The 16,225-nt window shown below is 39.1% G+C and overlaps 1 protein-coding gene across 16 annotated transcripts in view; it reads right to left on the bottom strand.

The window, feature by feature from the left end:
• Positions 1-3,173: 3,173 nt before the first annotated feature.
• The window catches only part of Wdpcp (WD repeat containing planar cell polarity effector), a 326,719-nt gene continuing 313,667 nt past the window's right edge, over positions 3,174-16,225 (bottom strand). For 14 of the 16 annotated variants that reach the window (XM_006514636.3, XM_030245786.1, XM_011243680.3 and 11 more), the window contains 2 exons: positions 15,573-15,601; positions 3,174-3,385 (listed from right to left, as the gene is read on the bottom strand). In XM_006514636.3, coding sequence (XP_006514699.1) covers positions 3,335-3,385; positions 15,573-15,601 — 80 coding nt within the window. In that variant the 3' untranslated portion in view covers positions 3,174-3,334. The remainder of the gene's footprint in view (positions 3,386-15,572; positions 15,602-16,225) is intronic. The other 2 variants (NM_145425.3, NM_001364768.1) reach the window with 1 other exon arrangement.

Raw genomic sequence — 16,225 nt, 5'->3', positions numbered from 1 at the left:
TGGCTACACCAGCTTTCTTCTTAGGTACATTTGCTTGGAATACTTTTTTCCTAACCTATACCCTGAGGCAATATCTATACTTGATGTTGAGGTGTGTTTCTTGGATCAGCAGAAGGATGGATCCTGTTTTCACACCCATTTTGTTCCTCTGTGTTTTATTGGGGAATTGGGACCATTTATAGTGAGAGATATTAATGACCAATGATTGTTGATTCCTGTTATTTTATTGTTGTTGTTGTTGTTGGTGGTGGTGGTGGTGGTATGTGTTTCCCTTTTTTGATTTTGCTGGTGTGAAATTATTTCCTGTTATTTTTTTAATGGATTTAATTAACCTCCTTAACTTGGAGTTTTCCTTCTAGCACTTTCTATAGTGTTGGATTTGTAGATCGTTATTGACTTTATCATGAAATATCTTATTTTCTCCATCTATGGTGATCTGGGCATGGTAGTTTGGGAGGGCATTTGCAGTTTCTTAGAGTCTGCACCACATCTGTACAGGTTCTTCTGGCTTTTTAGTTTCCGCTGAGAAGTCAGGTAATTATAATAGGTCCACTTTTATATGTTACTTGGTCTTTTACCCTTGAAGCTTTTAATAGTCTTTCAATGTTTCTGTATGTTTACTGTTTTGATTATTATATGGAGAGGCTATTTTCTTGTCTAGTCTATTTGATGTTCTGTATGGCTTCTTGTATCTTCTTTTGGTTAAGAAAATTTTCTTCTATGATTTTGTTGAAAATATTTTCTGGGCCTTCTAGCTGGGATTCTTCTTCCTCTAGTCTTATTATTAGATTTGGTATTTACATAGTGTCATAGATTTCCTGGATGCTTTGTGTCAGGATTTTTTTTTATATAGAATTAACATTTTCTTTCACTGATGTATCCATTTCTTCTATTGTGTCTTTGATGCCTGAGAGTCTCTCTTCTATTTCCTGTATTCTGTTGGTAAAGCTTTCCTCTATAGTCCCCGTTCAAATTCCTAAATTTTTTCATATCCACAATCCCTCAGTTTGCATTCTTTATTAACTCTAGGTCCATGTTTATGCCTTAAACAGTCTTATTTAATTCCTTCAACTGGTTGCTTGTATTTTCTTGGATTTAAGGGGTTTATTTCTTCCAATTTTTTTTGTTTGTTTTTGTCCTGGATTTCATTAGAGGATGTATCCATTTCCTATTTGAGGACTTCTATCATCTTCTTATAGTTGGTTTTAAGGTCTTTTTCTTGTGCTTCAGCTGTGCTGGAATACTCAGGGTCAGTTCTGGAAGGATAGCTGGGCTCTATTGACAACATTTTGCCCTTGTTGTTATTGTGTTTTTATTCTGGCATCTAGGAATCTGCGTTTGGGTGATTATGTCTAGGTGCTAATTTCTGGGTTTGCCTTTATTGGGTGAGTGTTTTGTTCCTTGGTTTCTGATTTCTTTCTGGATTTTCAGTGTAATGCCTGTGTGCCACCTGTTTTCCTGGTCTGCTCAGCTGGTGTGTTCACAGTGAATACCTGCTGGTGTTAGAGGTTGGGATACTGAGATGAGCTGGGAGAGGAAAGGTTGAAGAAGATCTGTGTCATCCCTTGGGGATGGGTCAGAGAGGAAAGAGAGACCAAAGCAGGTTTCCTTCTACAGAGTTGGGGATAAGACTGAGGGAATTCAGCAAAATTTTGCTGGCGTATGCAATAGTGTCTGGGTTTGGTGGCTGATTATGGGGTGGACCCCCGACTGGGGCAGTCTCTGGATGGTCTGTCCTTTCGTCTTAGCTCCAAACTTTGTCTCTGCAACTCCTTCCATGGATATTTTATTCCGTATTCTAGGGAGGAATGAAGTATTGAAGCGTTAGTCTTCCTTCTTGATTTTCTTGTGTTTTGGAAGTTGTATCTTGGGTATTCTGTCTCCTGCGAGGCTTTGCCAGTGCCTGGAAAATATAGAAGTGGATGCTCACAGTCATCTATTGGATGCAACACAGGTCCCCCAATATAGGAGGTAGAGAAAATACCCAAGAGCTGAAGGAGTCTGCAACCCTATAGGTGGAACAACAATATGAACTAACCAGTATCCACAGAGCTGTGTCTCTAGCTGCATATGTAGTTGGCCATCATTGGGAAGACAGGCCCTTTGGTCTACAAACTTTATATGCCCCAGTACAGGGGAACACCTGAGCCAAGGAGTGGGAGTGAGTGGGTAGAGGAGCAGGGCGGGGGGGGGGTATAGGGGACTTTTGGGATAGCATTTGAAATGTAAATGAAGAAAATATCTAATAAAAATGTGGGAAAAAATTAAAAAAAACAAAGACTGGGAATTGATCTCAAGAGCAGTAGGAGAGGTGCAAGAATGCCTGGCCTTCAGCAGACTCCTTGCCCTGAGAGGAGCAGCAGGGGGTCCCTTCTGAGGTTGGCATCTGGGAAGAAGCAGCAAGTGGGCAGAGGGAAGTTAAAAGGGGAAGATCTGTGGAATCCACAGGAGATAGGAGGGGGCAGGGCTGGGGAGGCTGCCAAGTGAGTTCTCCTACAGAGTTGGGAACTAGACGAGGGGACTGGATCTGGGGAAACAGAACTTTATAGGTGCTGGGAGAAGATGGATGGGACTTGGGGTCAGAGACAAAGGACAGTATGTTACATAGGAGACAGAACATTAGCACCACCCACCCCATGTATTTCACATTTCTACATTTCCATACAGCACAGTGGAAAGAATGTTGAGAGAGGAAGCCTGAGCTAAAGGAGCTCAAATTTCCTATTACATGCTGGCTGTGGCAAGGGGTGCCAGTTCCTCATTGCAAAAATCTACAATGGAGAACTTTTTGTTTTAGGAGGTCTGGACAGAAACATTTGCTTAATAAACATCTCATTAGTAATGTGAATAAAAGCAGGAGAAGAAATTTGTAAGGATTTGTTTTATTATATATGTATAAGTGTTTTGCTCACACCACATGTCTGTGCTTGGTGCCTGAGGAGGTCAGAAGAGGGCACTGGCTCCCTTGGATCTGGAATTAAGGACAGTCATAAGCCACCATGTGGGTGGTGGGAATTGAACCTGGGTCCTCTGTAAGAACAAGTCTTTGTAACTACTGAATCATCCAGTCCCCAGGGAAGGAAAATTTTAAAAGATGTGGCAGAACAAGTTTAAATATCCTACCTTTGATGATTCAAATGTATAGTTCCAGAATTTGAAAAGCATACACATTATGAAAACAATTGTTTCGGAACTTTTATTGAGGGTCACTTATGCAATGCTACATGTACTACTATCTTTCCTTCTATTAAAATCCACACGTGAAGATTTTTATTGATCAGGTCAATAGAAAAGAAATGAAAAGGGCAGCTTTCTTTTTGGTGTTTCGGATGATTTACACCAAACCAAAGTGAACCATTCTGAGAGAACCAACATCTCCAATGTCCTGCAAGTAAAAAGATAAAAACAATTAAAACCATGTTCAAACAGAGTAACACACCAACCTAACATTCATGTCTTTATTATTCTTAAGTATTTCAAAACAGTGAAAAGAAATAAAAATTCACTATGCTTCTTTTTTTTTCAATGCCAATATATTTTTAATATAATACAATTTTAACGGGGAGAGTATATAAGGAAATATAAATGTGTTAACATTACAATGAAAAATGGAGTTATCTTTGGATTGCTAGTGACATGCACAGACACTCACTGCAGACTTTTGGAGTTATATGATTGATCATCTTTTTTTTTTTTTTTACCACCACGCCCAGCAGCACTGGGTTTTATTATTTCTTCCATATCTACTCTTTTTTTTTTCCATTTTTTATTAGGTATTTAGCTCATTTACATTTCCAATGCTATACCAAAAGTTCACCATGCTTCTTAAACAGACTTGCCTGTTTACCTTACTCAGTGGTTACAATTCTGATAGCTATTTATAAAGTCAATTCAGAACTAATGCATGAGGTATCAAAAGGCAGAGCAGAAGAAACAGGGCAAGGCTGTGGAGTCACTGTGACTCCACCTCAGTGTGGCTAGAGACTCCTAGAACATGCAGTTCTTTCTCTCTTTTATTTTTGGTGTATGTGTATGGGGTGTGTGTGGGTGTGCAAACATGGGCGCATGTGCATGTGGAGGTTTGAGGTTGACAGCTGATTCTCTCCACTCTTCTTATTGAGGCAGGGCCTCTCTGGTCTCAAGCTTGCCATGTCTGGCAAGTAGCTATCCTATTTGCCTCCCATTACCTCCCAAGTGCTGAGATTACTTGTGACCATCATGCCTGCCTAGATTTCACGTGCATTCTGAGGATCTGAACTTAAAGTCCCCCAGCTAGCTTTTGCCCTTCTTCCTTTTTCCTTCCTTCCACCCCTGCTCCCCACCCTCATCCCTGTCTTCATCTTTTCCTTCCAGTGATGCCAGAGTTTTCTTTAAAAAATATTTATTCCTGAAATTCTCATTTTAAAAACCTGTGATTCGCCGGGCGTGGTGGCGCACGCCTTTGATCCCAGCACTTGGGAGACAGAGGCAGGTGGATCTCTGAGTTCAAGGCCAGCCTGGTCTACAAAGTGAGTTCCAGGACAGCCAGGGCTACACAGAGAAACCCTGTCCCGAAAAACCAAAAAAAAAAAAAAAAAAAAAAAAAACCAAAAAAAAAAAAACCTGTGATTCTTAAAATCTTTACTTTACAGCAGTGGTTTTCAGCCTTCCAAATGCTAAGACCCTTTAAGCTCTGGTGACCCCAACCATACAATTATTTTCATTGTTACTTCGTAACTGTAATTTTGCTACTGTTATGAATCGTAATGTAATATCTGATATGTAGGATATCTGATATGTACCCCCTGTGAAAGGGTCATTCAATCCTTAGAGGGTCACAACACACAAGTTGAGAAATTGCCTTCAGACATTGACTAGTATCCTTTTTATCTTAAGCAGACATATTAAGATTAACACAATAAAGTATTTTAGATGTGATAATTTAATATTATAAAAAGTAAAGATATTCATTAAATACAATTTAGAAAATGTAAATATATGGTTAAATATTTGCTTTCATTATTTTTCCATATGTATTTTAATAAATGAAATTATTTTAAAAAATGTAAACACACATCTAGGTCATGTTGGGGATTGAGCCCAGGGTCTTGTGCATGCTAGGGAAACACTCTACCAGTAAGCCATATTCTCAACTGGCATTTGGATAAATAGTGTCTAATTTTAATGTCTGAACTTTGTTCCATTACACATTATATATTAACCATTCCTTTTAAATTAATTTTATACAGTTTATAATTTCCTCTTTTTATAAATAACCCTATGATGAATGTTCTTAGGCATGGACTCTTCCTATGTTTACTAATTCTAGAAACACTTCAAAGTAGTGTTTAGTAGTCAAAGGAGGACTACTGGACTGAGTCTGGTGAGGCTTTAGTCGATGATAAGCACTGGGGACTGTGCAGTTCGGCTTTCTCTGCTCGGTATAGGAGTTACAGTCAAAGCAAAGCTGTCCTCAACTTTGCTGTATGCTGACACCTTGCTAATTCTTGACTGAATTTAAAGTGCATGTTAATTTTTGAAGTAATTTATAGCAACAAAATGGCATTCTGACTTTCTCAGCTGATTTCCACATATGATTTCAACATATGTCATGTACTATGATTGCCACCCAGTGCTGGCTCGGACCAGGTCACTTTCTCTTTGTGCATGCAGACTTGCCAATGTTAAGGGCTAGTTTGTTACAGCTGGATTTGGGCTACTGTCACTTAATGCTGTTGTCTTCTTTGTGACATTTTATGACAGATTTCCTCCATGTTACTAATACTGTTACTAATGGTGTCACCTGCTTCTGATTTAACAAGCACTAATTTCCAAGAGGAACAAGGTTAGAACCTTTGGACACAAAACCACGCTTTGTTTAACATGTAACATGTTACATCTGGGATATTATTATCTAGTCAGAATTATATTCCTCAACAGAGGAATGGATACAGAAAATGTGGTACATTTACACAATGGAGTACTACTCAGCTATTAAAAACAATGAATTCATGAAATTCTTAGGCAAATGGATGGACCTGGAGGGTATCATCCTGAGTGAGGTAACCCAATCACAAAAGACCTCACATAATATGTACTCACTGATAAGTGGATATTAGCCCAGAAACTTAGAATATCCAAGATACAATTTGCAAAACACATGAAACTCAAGAAGAAGGAATACCAAAGTGTGGCTACTTCATCCCTCCTTAGAAGGGGGAACAAAATACCCATGGAAGGAGTTACAGAGACAAAGTTTGGAGATGAGATGGAAGGAAGGACCATGCAGAGACTACCTCTTCCAGGGATCCATACCATAAGCAACCACAAAATGCAGGCACAATTGCATATGCCAGCAAGATTTTGCCAACAGGACCCTGATATAGCTGACTCTTGGGAGGCCTGGCAAATACAGAAGTGGATGCTCAGAGTTATCTATTGGATGGAACACATGGTCCCCAATGGAGGAGCTAGAGAAAGTACCCAAGGAGCTGAAGAGGTCTGTAAACCTATAGGAGGGACAGCAATATGAACTAACCAGTACCCCCTGAGCTCATGTCTCTAGCTGCATATGTATTAGAAGATGGCCTAATTGGCTATCATTGGGAGGAGAGGCCCTTGGTTGTGCAAAGATTATATCCCTCAATACAGGGGAATACCAGGGCCAGGTAGTGAGAGTGGGTGAGTTGGAGAGCAGGGTGAGAGAAGGTATATGAAACTTTTGGGATAGCATTTGATTGTAAATGAAGAAAATATCTAAAATAAAAAAAGAATTATGTATTCTCTTCCTTGTACCTACATTAGTTATTTGGGAAACAATATGCAATTTCTGTTCTTAACAGCAAGACAGTATGCAAACTAGCCACAGGATCTTAAGAAAGTTTACAGCCTGTACAGCAGTAAATGTGCTGTAGTCCATGCTGGCCTGAAACTCAATCACTGTGTAGCCATGGGTGGTCTGGACCATCTGCCTCTCCTGCCTCCAACTTCCAAGTGCCAGAATTACAGTGCACACTACCACACCTGACATGAGCCAGAGTTATAACAAGTAATGCACTTTCTGGGCCAAGAGGACAGCTTGGGGGAGCCAGCTCCCTCCCTTCACCATGTAGATCAGAGGGGTTGAACTCAGGCGTGGTAGCAGGTATCTTAACCCCAGAAGCCGTCTTACCAGCGCTAGTAAGGATTCACTTTATTTTGAGACCTTTCCAGGCTACCTTTAAACTCAAAGCAACCCTCCTGCCTCATTACTCTGAATCTGAGGTCAGAATATGTATGGCTAAAGGTGCATATCCAATTTACCCTCCAACACTGTAAGGCTTTCGAGTAAAAAGGAAAAGCTAGGTAGCCAAAGTCTCCCCACAAAAGACTTTTTGCACTTTGCAAAAAAAAAAAAAATAAATAAATCAAAGCATATTTTACAACACTGTATGAAATTCATGTTTTTATGATAATTACATTTTTTTTAGGAACATAAGGACCTTCAATTAAGAATTTATTTAGGATTTTTTTTTGGTATAACGTCAGAGTAACACAGCTATAACATCATCATAGTCTACAAAGCCTAAATATTTTCTATCATGCACTTTATAGAAAATGTTTGCAGATCCTTGCTCTAAATATTGATGAAAGAATCAACTTTTTTCCTGCTGTTTATAAGCTTCGTGTCATAGAAACCAACTTGTTGAGGAACTTGTTGAGGAAGAAAACCACTCAAAATGTCTACCTTTTGAAAGAGTATAATTAGTAATACATCTCAATTACATAACAAATGGACCTCACTGCAAGATGTGCATGCATGAAAACAAAGTTCTAGCTGCCTTTTTTTTTTTAACTTTCTTTTTTTTTTTTATTACGTATTTTCTTCAATTACATTTCCAATGCTATCCCAAAAGTCCCCCCTCTCACTCCCCTACCCACCCATTCCCATTTTTTGGCCCTGGCATTCCCCTGTACTGGGGCATATAACATTTGCCTGACCAATGGGCCTCTCTTTCCAGTGATGGCCGACTAGGTCATCTTTGGATACATATGCAGCTAGAGTCAAGAGCTCTGGGGTACTGGTTAGTTCATAATGTTGTTCCTCCGATAGGGTTGCAGATCTCTTTAGCTCCTTGGGTACTTTCTCTAGCTTCTCCATTGGGGGCCCTGTGATCCATCCAATAGTTGACTGTGAGCATCCACTTCTGTGTTTGCTAGGCCCCGGCCTAGTCTCACAAGGGGCAGCTATATCACCGTCCTTGCAACAAAGGCTTGCTAGTGTATGCAATGGTGTCATCGCTTGGAGGCTAATTATGGGATTGATCCCTGGATATGGCAGTCTCTAGATGGACCATCCTTTTGTCTCAGCTCCAAACTTTGTCTCTGTAACTCCTTCCATGGGTGATTGTTTCCAATTCTAAGAATGAGCAAAGTGTCCACACTTTGGTCTTCGTTCTTCTTCAGTTTCATATGTTTTACATATTGTACCTTATATCTCGCTATACTAAGTTTCTGGGTTAATATCCACTTATCAGTGAGTACATTTCATTTTAGTTCTTTTGTAATTGGGTTACCTCACTCAGGATGATGCCCTCCAGGTCCAACCATTTGCCTAGGAATTTCGTGAATTCATTCTTTTTAATAGCTGAGTAGTACTCCATTGTGTAAATGTACCACATTTTTTGTATCCATTCCTCTGTTGAGGGACATCTGGGTTCTTTCCAGCTTCTGGCTATTATAAATAAGGCTGCTATGAACATAGTGGAGCATGTGTCCTTCTTACCGGTTGGGACATCTTCTGGATATATGCCCATTAAAGGCATGTGCCACCACGCCTGGCTCCAGTTTCTTTTATTTTTAGCAAACTGATTGCTGCAGTTTATTCATGCATATCCATTGGAATATAGTCTGTTTTCCTTTTAAGTAAATCCAGATTTAAAAATAATGTCAGTATAGGTATGACTATGAAGAATTTGGTTGATCCTTAGCCAGGAGGCAGAGATGACCCTCAGTCTTCTGTGCACTTTCCCTGACAGAGAAGAGCTTGCCTACAGGGAGTGCTCTGACACCTGGACTCAGGTGAGATCCCCATTTTCTATCTAGGGTCTCTCTGAGGCAGGTCCATGCAGGCAAGTACATGCAGGCCACAGACACAACAGAGCTTCTTGGACAGGGTCCCTTCCAGCAGGTCATCAACCTCAGCCAGGAGGCAGAGCTGATCCTCAGACCTCTGAGCACCTTCCCCACCAGAAGAGAGATTAGCTACAGCAAGTGTCCAGGGCCCTCCCCATCCCCCAACTCAAGAGAGAGCTAGTCTCCCAGGAGTGCTGACAGAGGCTAACAGACTCACAGTCAGAGACAGCTAGAGCATCTAACACCAGAGACTACCAGGTTGTGAAAGGCAAATTTAAAAATTTTACTAACAGAAACCAAGATTAATCAGCATCATCAGAACTCAGTACTCCCACCACAGCAAGTCCTGGATACCCCAACAAATTGGAAAAACAAGATTCTGATTTAAAATCATACCTCATGATGCTGGTAGAGGATTTTAAAAAGGGCATTAATAACTCACTTAAAGAAATACAGGGGGCTGGTGAGATGGCTCAGTGGGTAAGAGCACCCGACTGCTCTTCCGAAGGTCCGGTGTTCAAATCCCAGCAACCACATGGTGGCTCACAACCATCTGTAACAAGATCCAACGCCCTCTTCTGGAGTGTCTGAAGACAGCTACAGTGTACTTACATATAATAAATAAATAAATAAATAAATAAATAAATAAATAAATAAAAGAAATACAGGAGAACACTGCTAAACAGGTAGAAGACCTTAAAGAGGAAGTACAAAAATCCCTCAAAGAATTACAGGAAAACACTGTTGAACAGGTAGAAGTCCTTAAAGAGGAAGAACAAAAGTCCCTTAAAGAATTACAGGAAAACACTGCCAAACCGGTGAAGGAATAAAATAAAACCATCCAAGATCTAAAACTGGAAGTAGAAACAATGAAGAAAACCCAAAGGGAGACAACTCTGGAGATAGAAATCCTAGGAAAGAAATCAGGAGCCATAGATGCAAGCATCACCAACAGAATACAAGAGATGGAAGACAGAATCTCAGGTGCAGAAGACTCCATAGAGAACATGGGCACAACAATCAAAGAAAATGCGAAATGCAAAAAGATTCTAACCCAAAACATCCAGGAAATCCAGGACACAATGAGAAAACTAAACCTAAGGATAATAGGTATAGATGAGAATGAAGATTTTCAACTTAAAGGGACAGTAAATATCTTCAAAAAAATTATAGAAGAAAATTTCACTAACCTAAAGAAAGAGATGCCCATGAACATACAAGAAGCCTACACAACTCCAAATAGACTGGACCAGAAAAGAAATTCCTCCTGACACATAATAATCAAAACAACAAATGTACTAAATAAAGATAGAATATTAAAAGCAGTAAGGGAAAAAGGTCAAGTAACATATAAAGGCAGACCTATTAGAATTACACCACACTTCTCAACAGAGATTATGAAAGCCAGAAGATCCTGGACAGATGATATACAGACCTTAAAAGAACACAAATACCAGCCCAGGCTACCACACCCTGCAAAACTCTCAATTACCACAGATGGAGAAAACAAGATATTCCATGACAAAACCAAATTAACACAGTATCTTTCCACAAATCCAACAATTCAAAGGATAATAAAGGGAAGACGCCAACACAAGGAGGGAAGCTATGCCCTAGAAAAAGCAAGAAAGTAATCCTTCAACAAAACTAAAAGAAGATAGCCACAAGAACAGAATGACAACTCTAACAACAAAAATAACAGGAAGCAACAATTACTTTTCTTTAATATCTCTTAATATCAATGGACTCAATTCCAAAATAAAAAGACATAGGCTAACAGACTGGCTACATAAACAGGACCTAACATTTTACTGCATACAGGAAACCCATCTCAGGGACAAAGACAGACACTAACTCAGAGTAAAAGGCTGGAAAACACTTTTCCAAGCAAATGGTATGAAGAAACAAGCTGGAGTAGCCATTCTAATATCAAATAAAATCAGCTTCCAGCCAAGAGTTATCAAAAAAGACAAGGAGGGGCACTTCATACTCATCAAAGTTAAAATCTTCCAAAATGAACTCTTCATTCTGAACATCTATGCCCCAAATGCAAGGGCATCCATGCTTATTAAGGAAACTTTAGTAAAGCTCAAAGTACACATTGCACTGCACAATAATAGTGGGAGACTTCAACACCCCACTGTCACCAATGGACAGATCCTGGAAACAGAAACTGAACAGAGACACAGTGAAACTAACAGAAGTTATTCAACAAAAGGATTTAGCAGATATCTATAGAACGTTATATCCTAAAACAAAAGGATATACCATATTCTCAGCACCTCATGGTACCTTCTCCAAAACTGACCATATAATCAATAATAAAACAGGCCTCAACAGGTACAAGAAGTTTGAAATAATCCCATGCACCCTGTCAGATCACTGTGGATTAAGGCTGATCTTCAATAATAACATAAACAATAGAACACCCACATACATGTGGAAGCTGAACAACATTCCACTCATTGATAAATTGGTCAAGGAAGAAATACAGAAAGAAATTAAAGACTTTTTAGAGTTTAATGAAAATGAAGCCACAACATACCCAAACTTATGGGACACAATGAAAGAAGTCCTAAGAGGAAAACTCACAGCTCTGAGTGCCCCCAAAAAGAAACTGGAGAGAGGATACACTAGCAGCTTGACAGCACACCTAAAAGCTCTAGAACAAAAGGAAGCAAATTCACCCAAGAGGAATAGACAGCAGGAAATAATCAAACTCGGGGCTGAAATCAACCAAGTGGAAACAAAAAGAACTATTCAAAGAATCAACCAAACCAGGAACTGGTTCTTTGAGAAAATCAACAACATAGATAAACCCTTACCAAGACTAACTAGAGGGCACAGCGACAGCATCCTAATTAACAGAATCAGAAATAAAAAGGGAGACATGACAACAGAACCTGAGGAAATCCAAAACACCGTCAGATCCTATTACAAAAGGCTATCAACAAAACTGGAAAACCTGGATGAAACTGACAATTTCCTAGACAGATACCAGGTATCACAGTTAAATTGGGATCAGATTAATGACCTAAACAGTCCCATATCCCCTAAAGGAATAGAAGCACTCATTAATAGTCTCCCAACCAAAAAATACCTAGGACCAAATGGGTTTAGTGCAGAGTTCTATCCGACCTTCAAAGACCTAATTCCAATTCTCCTCAAACTATTCCACAAAATAGAAACAGAAGGTATGCTACCCAATTCATTCCATGAAGCCACAATTACTCTGATACCTAAGCCACACAAAGACCCAACAAAGAAAGAGAACTTCAGACCAATTTCCCTTATGAATATCAATATAAAAATACTCAATAAAATTCTTGCAAACTGAATCCAAGAACACATCAAAAAGATCATGTATCATGAACAAGTATGCTTCATCCGAGGGATGCAGGGATGGTTTAATACACGGAATCCATCAATGTAAACCACTATATAAACAAACTCAAAGACAAAAAACACATGATCATCTCCTTAGATGCTGAGAAAGCATTTGACAAAATCCAACACCCATTCATGATAAAAGTCTTGGAAAGATCAGAAATTCAAGGTCCATACCTAAACACAGAAAAAAAAAAATATATGGCAAACCAGTAGCTAACATCAAACTAAATGGAGAGAAACTTGAAGGAATTACACTAAAATCAAGGACTAGACAAGGCTGCCCACATTCTCCCTACCTTGTCAATAGTACTTGAAGTCCTAGCCAGAGCAACTCGACAACAAAAGGAGATCAAGGGGATACATATTAGACAGGAGGAAGTCAAAATTACCACCATTTGCAGATGATATGATAGTATATATAAGTGACCCTAAAAATCCCACCAGAGGACTTCTAAACCTGACAAACAACTTCAGCAAAGTAACTGAATATAAAATTAAGTCAAACAAATCAGTGGCCTTTTTCTACACAAAGGAAAACAGGCTGAGAAAGAAATTAGGGAAATAACACCCTTCACCATAGTCACAAATAATTTATAAGACATTGTTGTGACTCTAACTAAGGAAGTGAAAGATCAGTATGATAATAACTTCAAGTCTCTGAAGAAAGAAATCGAAGAAGATCTCAGAAAATAGGAAGATCTTCCACACTCATGGATTGGCAGGGTTAACATAGTAAAAATGGCTATTTTGCTGTAATCAATCTACAGATTCAATGCAATCCCCATCAAAATTCCAACTCAATTCTTCACCTAATTATAAAGGGCAATCTGCACATTCATCTGGAATAACAAAAAACCTAGAATAGCAAAAACTATTCTCAACAATAAAAGAACCTCTGGTAGAATCACCATGCCTGACCTCAAGCCATACTACAGAGCAATTGTGATAAAAACTGCACAGTACTGGTACAGCGACAGACAGGTAGATCAATGGAACAGAACTGAAGACCCAGAAATGAACCCACACATATATGATCAGTTGATCTTTGACAAAGGAGCTAAAACCTTCCAGTGGGAAAAAAAGACAGCATTTAAGAATTCGAATTGCTCCATTTTTATCTCCTTGTACAAAGGTCAAATCTAAGTGGATCAAGGACTCCACATAAAACCAGAGACACTGACACTTATAGAGGAGAAAGTGGGGAAAAGCCTCGAAGATATTGGTACATGGGAAAAATTCCTGTACAGAACAGCAATGGCTCATGCTATAAGGTCAAGAATCGACAAATGGGACCTCAAAAAATTGCAAAGCTTCTATAAGGCAAAAGACACTGTCAATAAGACAAAAAGGTCACCAACTGATTGGGAAAAGTTCATTACCAGTCCTACATTTGATAAGGGACTAATATCCAATATATATAAAGAACTCAAGAAGTTTGACTACAGAAAAGAAATAACTCTATTGAAAAATGGGGTATAGCACTAAACAAAGAATTCTCAACTGAGGAATACCGAATGGCTGAGAAGCACCTGAAAAAAATGTTCAACATCCTTAATCATTAGGGAAATGCTAATCAAAACAACCCTGAGATTCCACCTCATACTAGTCAGAATAGCTAAGATAAAAAATTCAGGTGACAGCAGATGCTGGCAAGGATGTGGAGAAGGATGAACACTCCTCCATTGCTGGTGGGATTGCAAGCTTGTACAACTACTCTGGAAATCAGTCTGGTGGTTCCTCAGAAAATTGGACATAGTACTACCAGAAGATCCAGTAACACCACTCATTGGCAAATACCCAGAAGGTGCCATAACTTGTAATAAGGACACATGCTCCACTATGTTCATAGTGGTCTTATTTATAATAGCCAGAAGCTGGAAAGAACCCAGATGTCCCTCAACAGACGAATGAATACAGAAAATGTGGTAAATTTACACAATGGAGTACTACTCAGCTATTAAAAACAATGAATTCATGAAATTCTTAGGCAAATGGATGGATCTGGAGGATATCATGCTCAGTGAGGTAACCCAATCACAAAAGAACACACATGATATGCACTCACTGATAAGAGGATATTAGCCCAGAAACTTAGAATATCCAAGATACAATTTGCAAAACACATGAAACTCAAGAAGGAAGATCAAAGTGTGGATACTTTGCTCCTTCTTAGAATGGGGAGCAAAATACCCATGGAATGAGCTACAGAGACAATGTTTAGAGCTGAGACTGAAGGAAGGACCATCCAGATACTGCCCCACTCGAGGACCCATCTCATAAACAACCACTAAACCCAGGCACTATTGCTTATGCCAAGATTTTGCTGACAGGATCCTGATATAGCTGTCTCCTGTGAGACTATGCCAGTGCCTTGCAAATACAGAAGTGGATGCTCACAGTCATCTATTGGATGGAATACAGGGCCCCCAATGGAGGAGCTAGAGAAGGTACCCAAGGAGCTGAAGGGGTCTGCAACCCTATAGGTAGAACAACAATATGAACTAACCAGTATCCCCCAGTGAGCTCTACTAAGCCTGGGCTACAGAGTGAACTTAATAAAAAAGAAATGTAGATTTAAGTAATGATGCCCTATATAAGTCATTTCACATGATCATTTATATTCATATACTGTTACTTATATACTATGAGGTTTTTTTTCTTACATGACTTTTATTTTTAATTGATGAACTTAGATAGATTGTCAGAGACAGAATAAAGAGAGGGGCTTAGGACCACCTGTCAGAAATGGTATTCCATATGCACATCTTATAAAATTATATAAAATGAATAGCATTAGATAAGTTTCCTATGCTAAGTCTTTTTATGTCTTCTGAATAATTTCAAGCATTCACTAGTGAGAGAGTAATATGCACAGATACTTAGACATACATAGATACAAACAGATATAGATTGCTGCTATATTACTTGGCTCCCAGCCTATTAATTTTCAACTGTTGATGGCTTTAGAGGGAGTTTTACTAAAAATAAAAAGTTAAATGGCTATAGTCTGGTTAATATAGGTGCCAACCAACAGACAGCATTTTCGTAGAGTTCAGTCAGTTGTATACTTTTCTCACAGAACACTTTACCTGTTTCCTTTGGTCTTCTTTCAGTTCTCCTAAAATGAGATGAAAACATGAATACTAATAATCTAATAATATAATAACAAATGAGGTATATAATATAATAATTGATATAATAATTAACACTATAAATAATAAATTAAAATGTTGAAAATGTTAGAGGAAATAATATAATCAGATTTTAACCAATACAAGTGTCGATTATGAGGGAATACTTAGCTCTCTGGACTCTCAAGACTCTCAATATATGCATTCAAGTAATTAGAGGTTGCCTGTATTGTTCCTGTCTAAAAATAATTGTTTTTTAAGAGCTGGTCTCACCGTATAGCCCTGACTATGCTGGAAGTCGTTACGTAGATAAGGCTAGCCTGAGTTCACAGAAATCTGCCTGCCTCCCTCTCTAGTGCTTTGGAGCTTGTTGTCTTACAGTGATGTCTTCACAGCATGGCAGGTACAGTTCAGCTACACGCCAGAGCTCAGACTGGTTAGTGAAAGTCCATGCACAGAGGCTCCTTTGTAGGCACACTGCTGCTCCTGTAGCTTCCACCTCTAATGCTGTCCTCCTGACCTGTGATCTGCATAGATCCCTTTCCTTCCTTAGAAGGTACCCAGTCCCACACACCTTACTATTGCAGTGTAGAGCGAGCGGACTGAGAGAC

The sequence above is a fragment of the Mus musculus genome, chromosome 11 (assembly GCF_000001635.26).
Source record: "Mus musculus strain C57BL/6J chromosome 11, GRCm38.p6 C57BL/6J".
Lineage (NCBI taxonomy): Eukaryota > Metazoa > Chordata > Mammalia > Rodentia > Muridae > Mus > Mus musculus.
The sequence above is the reverse complement of the archived record's forward strand: the minus strand, read 5'-3'. Positions and strand labels throughout refer to the sequence as shown.